Raw genomic sequence first — 12711 nt, 5'->3', positions numbered from 1 at the left:
CCTATCAGCTGGTGAAGCAGATTGTGCCAGCCTCTAAGCCATTTTTAAACGAGTCCATGATCCTCCTGGCTGCTTATAATAAATGTCTGTGTTACTGGTAACTAGAGCCAAACACTGTTATTGTAGGTGAAAAGCAGAAGCTATCTGCTGGTGGTACACTTCTACAGACTGGCATTATCTTCTGCACGCCAACATGTGACCCAAATTCCATTTATTAAACCACTAAATGACACTGCAAATAATTATGACATGTTTTTCTACTATTGCCAAATACCTATAACCTGTGCGGTTTAAGGACCCTGGACACAGCTTTAATACAACATAGATGTCATTGCAGGAAAAACAACAACAATGATTTTAACATTTACCCATTCGTTTTCTTTATTACCACTTCCTCCAATGACAGTTTACTCTTCAATGTGCTGTAGAACAGTGGGTGGCTCTATTATTACTAATTAGCTGGTAATATTGTCTGTGGTGCAGAGAGTTTATGGTGGTCCCCTTGAGTGAACAGATAGAGATCATGAGATAAAAGAGGCGGCTGTTTTCTTGGCTATTAGTTGATATACTTGTGTTTTTTTTTCTTTTCATCAAAAAAGCTAGAGAAAAAAAAGTTAACAAAACAAATAAAGAAAATATAGCATTATAAGCTTAATACAGTAGTTTAAAGGGTACCTTTGTAAAAATACATCATTTTCAAAGCTGATCATCAGAATAAGTACGTATTTTCTACACCAGGGGGCTCCAAACTTTCTAAACAAACTGACAGTTTACTTCCCTTTAGACTTCAGGGGGGCCGGACTATAGCCAGTGGGAGTAGAAAATTATAGTGAAAAGAATGGTGCCCCATCAATGGTGTCAGTGAGAAGAATAGTTACTCATTAAGGTTGTCAGTAGGATAAACAGTTCCTCAGCGCTGGTGTCAGTGGAAGGAACTGTACCATATCTTTGGTGTCAGTGGGAGGAATAGTGCCTCATATCTGTGGGATAAATGGTGTCCCAAGGGCCAGATAAAGACAAAAAGCCAGATCCAGACAGTGGCACGCAGTTTGGAGACCACTAGTCTAAATGAAAGTGGCATATGTATTATTACTTGGTGTACTTTGTGTATTTCCTAAAGATTTGTTCAGGAATCCAATGTGAAATTTTGCCTCTGTACAGGAGATTCTAGTACTAAAGACAAGTCTCTGCTGCTCTTATTTTCTTGTTCATGGCGACTGGTCTTGTATCCACTCCCTTTTTTAGTTTTCTGTGAGGGGGCTGCTGGGCCCGTGCCAGAGCTCTGTGATAATATCACTGGTACTTTTTCAAGGTAATAACTGGGTTTGCAAAGGCATTGGATGTACAAAGTGCCAGACATTCAGCTTTAAACATTTTTAAAAACTAAAGTCTGTATGACACAAGCTAATGTAGTATTTAAATCTTCCAAGGGCCCTTTGCCTGTGGAGTGGGAGGCATATTGCAGATGAAAACAGAGGCTCGATCTGTTCCAGGTTGGGCTTTATTCACTAAACATACATGACAGACCATTCCATCTTATCCACATAGACACTGTAAACTGCATCAAAAGTTATAAATACTGCTCAGCCACCATGCAGCCGGGTCAGTCTGGAACAGGCTTTGCTGGGTTAAGGTGCCTCTATGTAACTTTAGGTTGTCAGTGTACATACTGTATAATGCGTGATTATTCCTTATGTTACAAAGTATTTTATTGGGTTTTCAGTTTTGTAAGATAGGTAGTACAAAACTGACAAATACACTTGAAGTTAGCATACAAAGAGTATCAGAGGCAGGAAAAGTAAAGCCGCGTACACACGTAGCCGTCTGTCCGACATACTTAGTCTGGCGGACTTCCCGCCAGACTGTCCGTCGGACTTTCCGAACGGGCTACTTGCCCACACACGGCACTTTTTCAGCGAACTAATACGGTGTACTAAGTCCGCCGTACTATCCGCCCTACTTTTGAAATGAACGGACTCACCCACACACGCGGAGGAAAGTCCGCTCATTTCGAGCGCGTCTACAGGTAGGCGGGCCCACGAAGGAGACGTCGCTGGCCCCGCCACCTGGTATGGACTTAAAGGGGAACCCCAACGCCGAAAAAAAATCGGCGTGGGGTCCCCCCAAGTCCACAACAGACCCTTGTCCGAGCACGCTACCCGGCCGGCCAGGAAAGGGGGGGCGAGCGAGCGCCCCCCCCCCCTGAGCCGTACCAGGCCCCACCCCAAAGCACCTTGTCCCCATGTTGTTGAGGACAAGGGCCTCTTCCCGACAACCCTGGCCGTTGGTTGTCGGGGTCTGTGGACGGGGGGCTTTTCGGAATCCGGGAGCCCCCTTTAATAAGGGGGCCCCCCACCCTATGTGAATGAGTATGGGGTACAATGTACCCCTACCCATTCACCTGTAAAATAAAAGTACAAAAAAAACACAACACACGAGATAAAATACTTTATTGCACAGCTCCGGGGGTCTTCCGGCATATAGGTCAAACACTAAACATTTTAGAAGGGGATCTTTGCGGCAGCAGTTCTCAATTCGCTTGGGGGAATTGGACTGCCATTTAAAAGTATGAATATAGTAGTGTATTTGTGTATATCGGAAGATCTCATTTGCCGAAAGTTGCCAATGTTCTTGTAAGTAATCAAAGGATTTGATACCCTCAAGTGCCAAGTATTAATAAACATACCTAGTTCCCTTGTCTTGCCACCAGTGCAACTCCAACGGGTTGTCACATGCAGGAGGAAATTGGGAGGTGGGCGAGTCCCAGACTTGCAGCATCACATTCAAAATGATAGGTCTATAATGTGGCAGGGTCCAGATAAGGTTATAGATGGGGAGAGGGCGAACACTTCAAGATCACCAAATGTACCCAGGCATGTCAAAAGTAGTATGGAGAGAGACAAGGGGAGTGATTTGTGCCACAATGTAATAAGATTTAAGCTTGAGTACCGGCAGACAAACCGACACTCTGCTGATATAACATGGAAGCAGGTCATTTTAGCCTGTGTCGAAAATAAATCAGGCAAAGTAGCTCATGTTGCTAAATGTGAAGTATATGATCCGGTATAGGGATTGGCAAGACCCTGAAATAATAAAGGAGTTTTGGGGGAATCTATCTATAATGCGAAGGACATGAATCCTAAGATCTTGAAACAAGTATGGGTAGTTTGCTTGACATGATTATCCATTAAACTTAAACACCAGGCAGGTATAACATGACATCAATTGGTATATTTATGTATTAATTAAAAAATTAGGATATGTATTTTTGGCAGGTACAGTGCCTTGCAAGTACAAGTATTCAACCCCCTTGGCCTTTTACCCAGTTTGTTACATTACAGCCTTTAGTTCAATGTTTTTTTAATCTGAATTATATGTGATGGATCAGAACACAATAGTCTAAGTTGGTGATCTGTCATTACATACACACCTTTTTGAAAGGCCCCAGAGGCTGCACCACCTAAGCAAGAGGCACCACTAACCAAAACGCTGCCATGAAGACCAAGGAACTCTCCAAACAAGTAAGGGACAATGTTGTTGAGAAGTACAAGTCAGGGTTAGGTTATAAAAAAATATCCAAATCTTTGATGATCCCTAGGAGCACCATCAAATATATCATAACCAAACGTAAAGAACATGGCACAACAGCAAATCTGCCAAGAGATGGCAGCACACCAAAACTCACGGACTGGGCAAGACAGGCATTAATCAGAGAGGCAACACACAGACCAAAGGTAACTCTGGAGGAGCTGCAGAGTTCCACAGCATAGACTGGAGTATCTGTACATACGACGACAATAAGCCGTATGATTTATAGAGTTGGGCTTTATGGCAGAGTGTCCAGAAGAAAGGCATTACTTTCATCAAAAAAACAAAATGGCACATTTTGCATTTGTGAAAAGGCACATGGGAGACTCCCAAAATGTATGGAGGAAGGTGCTCTGGTCTGATGAGACTAAAATTAAATTTTTTGGGCATCAAAGAAAACCCTATGTCCTGCGCAATCCCATCACATCACCCAAAGAACACAATCTCCACCATGAAACATGGTGGTGGCAGCATCATGCTGTGGGGATGTTTTTCAGCAGTCGGAACTGGGAAACTGGTCAGAGTTGAGGGAAAGATGGATGGTGCTAAATACAGGCATATTCTTGAGCAAAACCTGTACCACTGTGTATGATTTGAGGCTAGGACAGAGGTTCACCTTCCAGCAGAACAATGACGCCAAACACACTGCTAAAGCAACACTTGAGTGGTTTAAGGGGAATCATGTAAATGTCTTGGAATGGCCTAGTCAAAGCCCAGACTTCAATCCAACAGAAAATCTGTGGTCAGACTTAAAGATTGCTGTTCACAAGCGCAAACCATCCAACTTGAAGGAGATGGAGCAGTTTTGCAAGGAGGAATGGTCAAAAATCCCAGTGGTAAGATGTGGCAATCTCATAGAGACTTATCCAAAGTGACTTGGAGCTGTGATAACCGCAATAGGTGGCTCTACAAAGTATTGACTTTAGGGAGGTGAGTAGTTATGTACATTGACTTTTTCTGTTATTTTGTCCTATTTGTTGTTTGCTTTACAATTAAAAAAAAGCATCTTCAAAGTTGTGGTCATGTTCTGTAAATTAAATTATGCAAATCCTCACACAATCCATGTTAATTACAGGTTGTGAGGCAACAAAACACGGAAAATGCCAAGGGGGTGAATACGTTTGCAAGGCGCTGTAGTATAAGTTTCTAAATTTAATTTGGCATCAACCCTCTGTACATCAGTACTTAAGTCCAGATGGGATGGGGCAGCACTAGGAGCCAATCAGATATTCTGTGTGCACATGTGCTGACAAAAATGTACTTGCAGAAAGATATAAAAGCTACTTCACTGTTCAGTCACAGTTTGGGGACAAGGAGGTTACCTATCTTTATTGCCTCACTGTAGTAGAATAGGTATACTTATGACTGAATGGATAGGTATACAAACCCTTTGAAAAAAAAACGCTACTTTACATGTTTTTCATCTGTGTATTTAGAAGTTTGCTGAAAGTTTAGCGTTAATAATTCTGAGAGATCTGTGCTACAATTTGTCTTGCACATACACACAGGCACAATTTTCATAATCTTGTATGCCACCAGAATACAATTAAAATGAAACAATCCAAATTCATTTGAAGTGCAGACTTTCAGCTTTAATTCAAGGGGTTGAACATGAATAACAAGTACAAATTTAGGAACTGCGACCATTTTTATACACAGTCCCATTTTCAGGTGCTCAAATGTAATTGGACAAATAAATATAATCATAAATAAAAAAATAAAAGCCTGGAACCCATGGACGTTACCAAAGACTGGGTTTCCTCCTTTCTAATGCTTTGCCAGGCTCTAACTGCAGCTGCCTTCGGTTATTCTTTGTTTATGGGTCTTCCTGCCTTTAGTTTTGCCTTCAGCAAGTGAAATGCATGCTCAGTTGCAGAATATTCCCCTTCTTTTCCTTAAAAAGCTCCTGGGTTGCCTTTTCAGTGTGTTTTGGATCATTGTCCATCTGTACTGTGAAGCTCTGTCCAATCAACTTTGCTGCATTTGGCTAAATCTGGGCTGACATTATATCTCTAAACACTGCAGAATTCATCTGGCTGCTTTTGTCACATCTTCAATAAAAAGCAATGACCCAGTGCCACTGGAAGTCATGCATGCCCATGCCATCACACTGCCTCCGCCATGTTTTACAGATGGCATTGTGTGCTTTTGATCATGAGCTGTTCCAAGCCTTCTCCACACTTTTTTCTTCCCGTCATTCTGGTACAAATTAATCTTAGTTTCATCCGTCCAAAGAATGCTTTTCCCAAACTGGTCTTCCTTTTTTAGATGTTTTTTTGGCAAAGTCTAATATGGCTTTTATATTCTTTAGGCTTATGAATGGTTTGCATCTTGTGGTGACCGTCTGTATTTGCTCTCGAGATTGTCTTGATTGTAGACTTTGATAATTATACACCTATCTCCTTGAGAGTTTCCTTCACTTGTCTGGATGTTGTGAATGGGTTTTTCTTTACCATACTGTTGTCTTCTGACATCCAAGCCTTTTTATATTGCTGAGCTCACCGGTGTGTTCTTCTTTCCTCAGAATGTACCAAACTGTTGATTTGGCCACTCCAATGTCGCTATCTCTCTGATCGAATTGTTTTGTTTTTAAAGCCTTACATTCTCCTGTTTCATTTGCATGGACAGCTCCTTAGAACGCAAGATGTAGGTTTACAGCAATAGATTCCAAATGCAAATACTACAGTTAGAATCAATTCCAGACCTTTTCCCTGTCTAATTGATGACGAAATAATGAATTAGTAACCCACGAAACAGCTTTTGATTCAATTGTCCAATTACTTTTGGCCCCATTGAAAAAGGGGGTGGCTATTCTTAAGAGCTGTAATTCCTAAACCCTTCCTCCTATTTGGATGTACATACTGTGACGATCCGGGGTGATTAGGTTCAAGTGGTGCATGCAATTTTCCAGAAACGTGCCACTCTAGACTTGTTTTTAGGGCATGGCAGCCCACTTTTATTTAAAGGAAACAAAAAAGTTCAAACAAACAGTAATCTTCCCTCACAGAGGGTCCCACCATCACTGTATAAACAAAAGATAGCTTCCTGGCTTACTGTCAGCTTCGTGCTGCTTTAGTCACAGGCTACACCTGCCTGTTTCAGACATACACACAGACTGTCACCTGCAGTCTTAGACAGCAAGACCTCCTGTCTCTTTCTTCTGGAGCCGTTTCCTACTGCAACCCTTCTGGCCAGACTTCCTGTCTGCCGGGCAGAGCTGTCTCCAAGTCTGAGCACTGACTTCTTTTCCTGGCATGTTTATGAACCCAGCCCACAGGTGTGTAATTAGTATTCCTCCCAAAATCAGGCATATACTGCTTATATGCACCTGTGACATGGGATCGCATCTCCACAATACCCTCAAATAAAATCTGAGTATGCACCTTAAGCCCATATCCATTATATAACTATAGCTTGAATATGTTTGGCACATACCTGAAAAAACTAAAATTGTGCCTGAGTCCAAATATGTACCTTACTGTATCTCATTTTTACTATAGTGGCATTGATCAGGTGGGCTGGACTCCCTCGCTCTTTACTGTCCCAGTAAAATTAAAGCAGAACTAAACTCTCTCAATCAACAATACCTATTTTTAATCCTTATACAGTACTGCTAGTATTGATTAAGAGATAGGAAGGCATATTATGTTTAACCACTTAAGCCCCTGAAGGATTTGCCCCCTTAATGACCAGGCCATTTGTTGCAATATAGCACTGTGTGCAAAAGGTTCCTTTTGCCGCAGTGAAAGACAGAACTTGTAGTTTCTTCATTCACAGATTCCTGTGACTGAAAGACACAGCTGTGTAGGCCACCAATTTTAAATGTGACAGTGGGTAGATGGGAGAGGAATCCCTGCCTGCTATCCTGTGCGGGTTAGGGGGATGGGGAGAGGTGCTGGAACATGTTACATGTTGCACCCTAAATATGTGTGTAACATGCTCCAAAAGATTGCATTTTAGCCTTTAGCTTTTTTTATTTTAACATTTCTTCAGTTGCTTCCTGGGTTCTGGCTTAGGCCAAAATTATGTCATACATCCCAGGAGTCTTAAAGGAGTTGTAAACCCTCATGGTTTTTCACCTTAATGCATTAAGGTGAAATACCTTCTGTAGTACTGCAGCCCCCCAGTGCCCCTATTTTACTTACCTGAACCCGGTTTTCTTCTCTCCAGGGATGAGCACACCAGCTCTAGCTGGTGTCTCGTGTACTGATTGGATAGATTGATAGCAGCGCAGCCATTGGCTCCCACTGCTGTCAATCAAATCCAATGACCAGGGGGGGTGCCTAGTCCTGCTTTCTGTGTCAATGGACGCAAAAGCAGGACTCAAGAGCACGCCCACATGGGTGACCGAAAGAGCGATTCTCTGAGGTGGGCACTCAATGCAGGGAGGAGCTACTAGCACTGCTCAGGGACCCCAGGAGAGGAGGATTGGGGCCACTCTGTGCAAAAAAAACTGTACAGTGGAGGTAAGTATGACATGTTTGTTATTTTTAAAAAAAAATAAAAAAACGCGAGTGTTTAGTAACCCTTTAATTGGCTTTTTTTTTTTTTTCTCTGGAGGTGGCAAGGGTTTTCCCAGCTAAGCACACCCTCCTGCCTGCATGCCTGATCTAAAGGAAGATGGTTTGCAGGAAGTAAATGCTTCAAGAATCACCTGCTCTTACTCAAGATGTCCACGGCTAGAAATGATAGTGGGGTGTTTTTCAAAGTGATTTCTCAACAAAATAAAGCAAAGAGGCATGGATGGATGGGGAAAGTTTGCTTTGAATATTAATAATGAATTAAATAGCTTTTTTAATTTGTGGGGCTCAGATACAGTTTAGTTCCACTTTGGGCTGATAGTGTCCTATGCGTGGATTGTTTCTTAATTATTGAGTAAATAATGTAGACTAGCTCCATGCTGTTATGAATGCTTGCAAAGATGAAAATCAATTTGCTGTTCAATTCTTTGCATTTTCTCCACTTATTTGATGTATTATGCATTAGAGTGTTATTACTGTGTTTATAATTTTTTTTTATGAAATACATTTGTATTAGTAATATTTTCTGCTATGTTGTGTACAATACTTTGCAAACCAGATGACAGTAATTTCTCTCACTTTCCCCTCTTTTCACAGTTATGGAAAATTAAATCATGACCTTCCACAGTAGAAGAAAATATCTATGCAGGCACACTGAATTTGGTGCTGGAACCCTGGCATTCACAGGCAAGCTTGGGCATCTGTGCTGCATGCTGCAAGCTTTGCATGAACAGGAACCACAGGAATATGTATTCCAGTCTAGAATTTATTTCAAATATGCCAAATTAATTTTTATAGCAGAAATTTTATCTATTTTATGGAAAAAAAGAAAATTATAAATGTATTTATTGATTTATAAAAGGATGCGTTTTTTGAATATTAAGTACTGTATTGCAAAAAGTATCAGGTGCACCTTGGATTAAAATGTACATAATGTCTATCAATTTGTTCAACTGAATGGGATAGAATGAACGGGCAAAACTGCATGTGTGCCAAAGTGTATTTCTTTCCTTGTCAGATGTAGGCCTCATGCACACTGGACATTTTTTTACAGCTGCTCCTAGGGGTGTCTGGCAATTTAGTTTTTCCTACCTCTAAACTCCCCTGCATGTTAGCCTGTGTGTCCATGCACCACACACAGGCTTGTGGCAGGAGAGTTTAGAGACAAGACAGAAAATCCACTGCCTGTGCATCCAGGAGAAGCAGAGTTCTTGCAGAAAAAAAAAACGCTTGATGCTGCTAAACGCACCTAAACACTAGGCACGTTTAGCACTTCAGCATTTATTTCAGTAGCCAGAATAAATAAAAATACTCCCAAACACAGACCACTGCTAAACTTTGTAGTGTGCATGAGGCCTTAATGTGCTACTTTGATTCACCAGGGAAAATACATTTGGCACGAGAAAGGTATGGGAAGTAGATGCTTTGTTCTTCTATTGAAGAAGAAATTAGTGTATTTTTGAATGAAACTGTGAGCAAAGCTAAAAATAAAAAATCCTTATGGTTTTGCCATGTAATTATCCTAAATTGGTATATTTTCCTGTCTGTATTTTCTTTTTATTTTGGTCCCGGATTTTATTTCAAACATGAGTACTGTATGGATTCATTCACCTTCCTGTTGCTTAGGACTGCTGGGAATACTTTGATTCCTTTTCTGATTTGCACACAGCTCTCTCTGCCAGAACTACTGCGGTCCAACTACAGCCAAGGCTTACTTCCAGCATTATGGTTGGATATACACTTTTGAAGAGCATGCTGGACTTTTAGCTTTACAACAGCAGGACATTTACGGATTGTCTATTTACTGGCTTAGACAAAATGTTAATCAGTCTGTCAGAGAATTTCTGTCAGAAACTGCTGTTTTCACAGCAATAACAGCCTGTCCACTTAAAAGCATGATGTATTTGTGGTTAGAATTATGTGCCACAGTAAACAGGAGTTTATCTGATCCTTATTCAACTGGAATGTTGAAATTTGCAAGGTACCTTGATTGTATGCCATGTTGAGATGGCACGATGCTTGGTGGTGGGCTCTTTGCATTATTCTTTGAGAGTTAGTCATCTCCCCTGCCTGATACACCTCTATCTGTACATCTTTAGTGGGGGGGGGGATGGAATTATATACTTTAGTCTCAATGCAAGTGGCAGATGTTATATTTAACTCTAAATTGACCATCTGTTACAAGCCCTTTTTTTGGTGTGCGACAACTACAAGTTTGGGTTAAAAGGGTGACTTAAAGAAGAATTCTTCCTAAGACTATGTTTAAAAATGTTCCCATCCTAGTTCTGTTGCCTATGTTGTCTAACCTAGATATAAAAATATATGTATACTTGCATATTTACCTATTTTTAGTCCACTTCAATCCGCTCATATGATCCTCTGTGTGTCAGCAGCAACGACGACAATGGCTGAAAATTATAGCAGCCATGACTTCACTCATAGGCTTCCATGTCCCAGTTGTTGTTCCCCCATGCAGCTGATGCTGCTGACTGACACAGGGGAGCCAGAGCAGTGGATCCCATGACCGGAGTGGACTAAAATTAGATAAGTAAACACAATTTCTTTTTACACAGGATAGGTAGCAGGATGGGAGAAGGAATATTTTTAAACAAAGCAGAATTACTATCTAATATTAAGTGACACTGCTGTTGATTTAGAAATAGAGATAGTAGGATTGTACTGGCAGTGTTATACAGGGATTCAGATATATACACAGTGGTTAAAATAATTTGATCCCCTGTAGATTTTGTAAGTTTGCCCACTTACAAAGAAATGAAGGGTATATCATTTTTGTCATAGGCGTATTTTAAATGATAGAGACGGAGTATCAACCCAAAAAAAGAAAGAAAAATGTTATAAATTGAATTGCAGTTTAGTGAGTAAAATAAGTATTTGATCCCCAAGAAAAACATGACTTAGTACTTGGTGGAGAAACCCTTGTTTGCAAGCACAGAGGTAAGATGATTCTTGTAGTTGGTGACCAGGTTTGCACACATCTCAGGAGGGATTATGGTCCACTCTTTACAGATCTTTTCCAAATCCTTAGAGTTTCTTGACTGTCGCTTTGCAACTCGAAGTTTCAGCTCCCTCCATTAAGTTGCTATAGGATCAAGGTCTGGAAAGTCCCTAGGCCACTCCATAACCTTAATGGGCTTCTTCTTGAGCCACTCCTTTGTTGCCTTGGTGATATGTTTCAGGTCAGTGTCATGCTGGAAGATCCATCCATGATCCATCTTCAGTGTTCTGGCTGAGAGAAGAAGTTTCTTATCCAAGATTTTACAATACATGGCCCCGTCCATTGGAACCTCAATGCGGCAAAGTCGGCCTGTACCTTTAGCAGAGAAATAGCCTTAAAGCATTATGCTACCACCTCCGTGCTTGACTGTAGAGATGGTGTTCTTAGGGTCATAGTCAGCATTTTTCTTCCTCTAAACACTGTGAATTGAGTTAATGCCAAAATAGCTCAATTTTGGTCTCATCTGACCACAGCACTTTCTCCCATTCCGTCTCAGAATCATTTAGATTTTCATTGGAAAACTTCAGACGGGCCTGTGTGTTCTGGGGAGGGCTGCAGGATTTAAATCCATGGCAGCATATTGTGTTACCAAAGGTCTGTTTGGTGACTGTGGTCCCAACTGTCTTGAGATCATTCACAAGCTCCTCGTATGTAGTCCTGGGCTGATCCCTCACTTTTCTCATGATCATCCTTACCTCATGAGGTAAAATCTTGCATGGAGCTCCAGACTGAGGGAAATTGATAGTCATTTTGTATTTCTTCCATTTGTGAATAATCGCTCCAACAGTTGTCTCCATCTAACCAAGGTTCTTGTTGATGGTCTTGTAGCTCATTCCAACCTTGTGCAGGTCTACAATCTTGTCCCGGACATCCTTTGGCAGCTCTTTCGTCTTGCCCATTTGAATGGAAGAAAGATTCTGTGGAGAGGTGTCTTTTATACATAAAGAATTGTCTTTAGGAGCACTTTCTTAAACTGACAGGACTAATCTGCGTACCACATGAGCAAATACTGTAGCCAGTCTGTGGGAGCCAGAATTTTTGTTGGTTGATAGAGGATCAAATACTTCTTTTACTCACTGAACTGCAATTCAATTTATAACATTTGTATATTGTTTTTTCTGGATTTTTGGTTAATAATCTTTATCTATCACTTATAGACCCTTCATTTCTTTGTAAGTGGGCAAATTTACAAAATCTGCAGGGGATCAAATAATTATTTTCCCCACTGTATATCCACAGGTTTTGATTTCTGTCTGTGACAGAAATATAACCAATCTATTGAAAACGAATTAGAAGTAGAGGATACAAAAATACACTGTCCAAAATATGCTAAAACCACAATTGAGCAAACAATGGTAATCTTTTCTGCCTTCCTTCTTTGTAGCATATTGTTTGCCGTGTTTTACTACCTATCAACACATTTAGTTGTTTGCAGCTAATTTGTCTTGAAACTTCTTTAATGTGATGGTTATCATTGCTTCTCTGATTAAATGAGATTGTTACCATCGTAAGAAAAATTCAGTAAAAAGAAAAAAATGACATAAGAAAAATCCCTCACCAGTGCCATGGAAATGGCCATCAAAGGTC

At 40.8% G+C, this 12711-nt stretch overlaps 1 protein-coding gene across 2 annotated transcripts in view; it reads left to right on the top strand.

Annotated features, from left to right (window-relative positions):
- PHTF1 (putative homeodomain transcription factor 1) overlaps nt 1–9625 on the top strand; it is a 214143-nt gene extending 204518 nt beyond the window's left edge. For both annotated transcript variants that reach the window (XM_077481561.1, XM_077481560.1), the window contains one exon: nt 8706–9625. In XM_077481561.1, the coding sequence (XP_077337687.1) occupies nt 8706–8726 (21 nt within the window). In that variant the 3' untranslated portion in view covers nt 8727–9625. The remainder of the gene's footprint in view (nt 1–8705) is intronic.
- The last annotated feature ends 3086 nt before the right edge of the window (nt 9626–12711 follow it).

This window comes from Lithobates pipiens, unplaced genomic scaffold, assembly GCF_037356315.1.
Source record: "Lithobates pipiens isolate NorthernLeopardFrog02 unplaced genomic scaffold, aLitPip1_a1.2 Scaffold_16, whole genome shotgun sequence".
Taxonomy (NCBI): Eukaryota; Metazoa; Chordata; class Amphibia; order Anura; family Ranidae; genus Lithobates; species Lithobates pipiens.
Note: the sequence above shows the minus strand (reverse complement) of the source record. Positions and strands in the feature narration are given on the sequence as shown.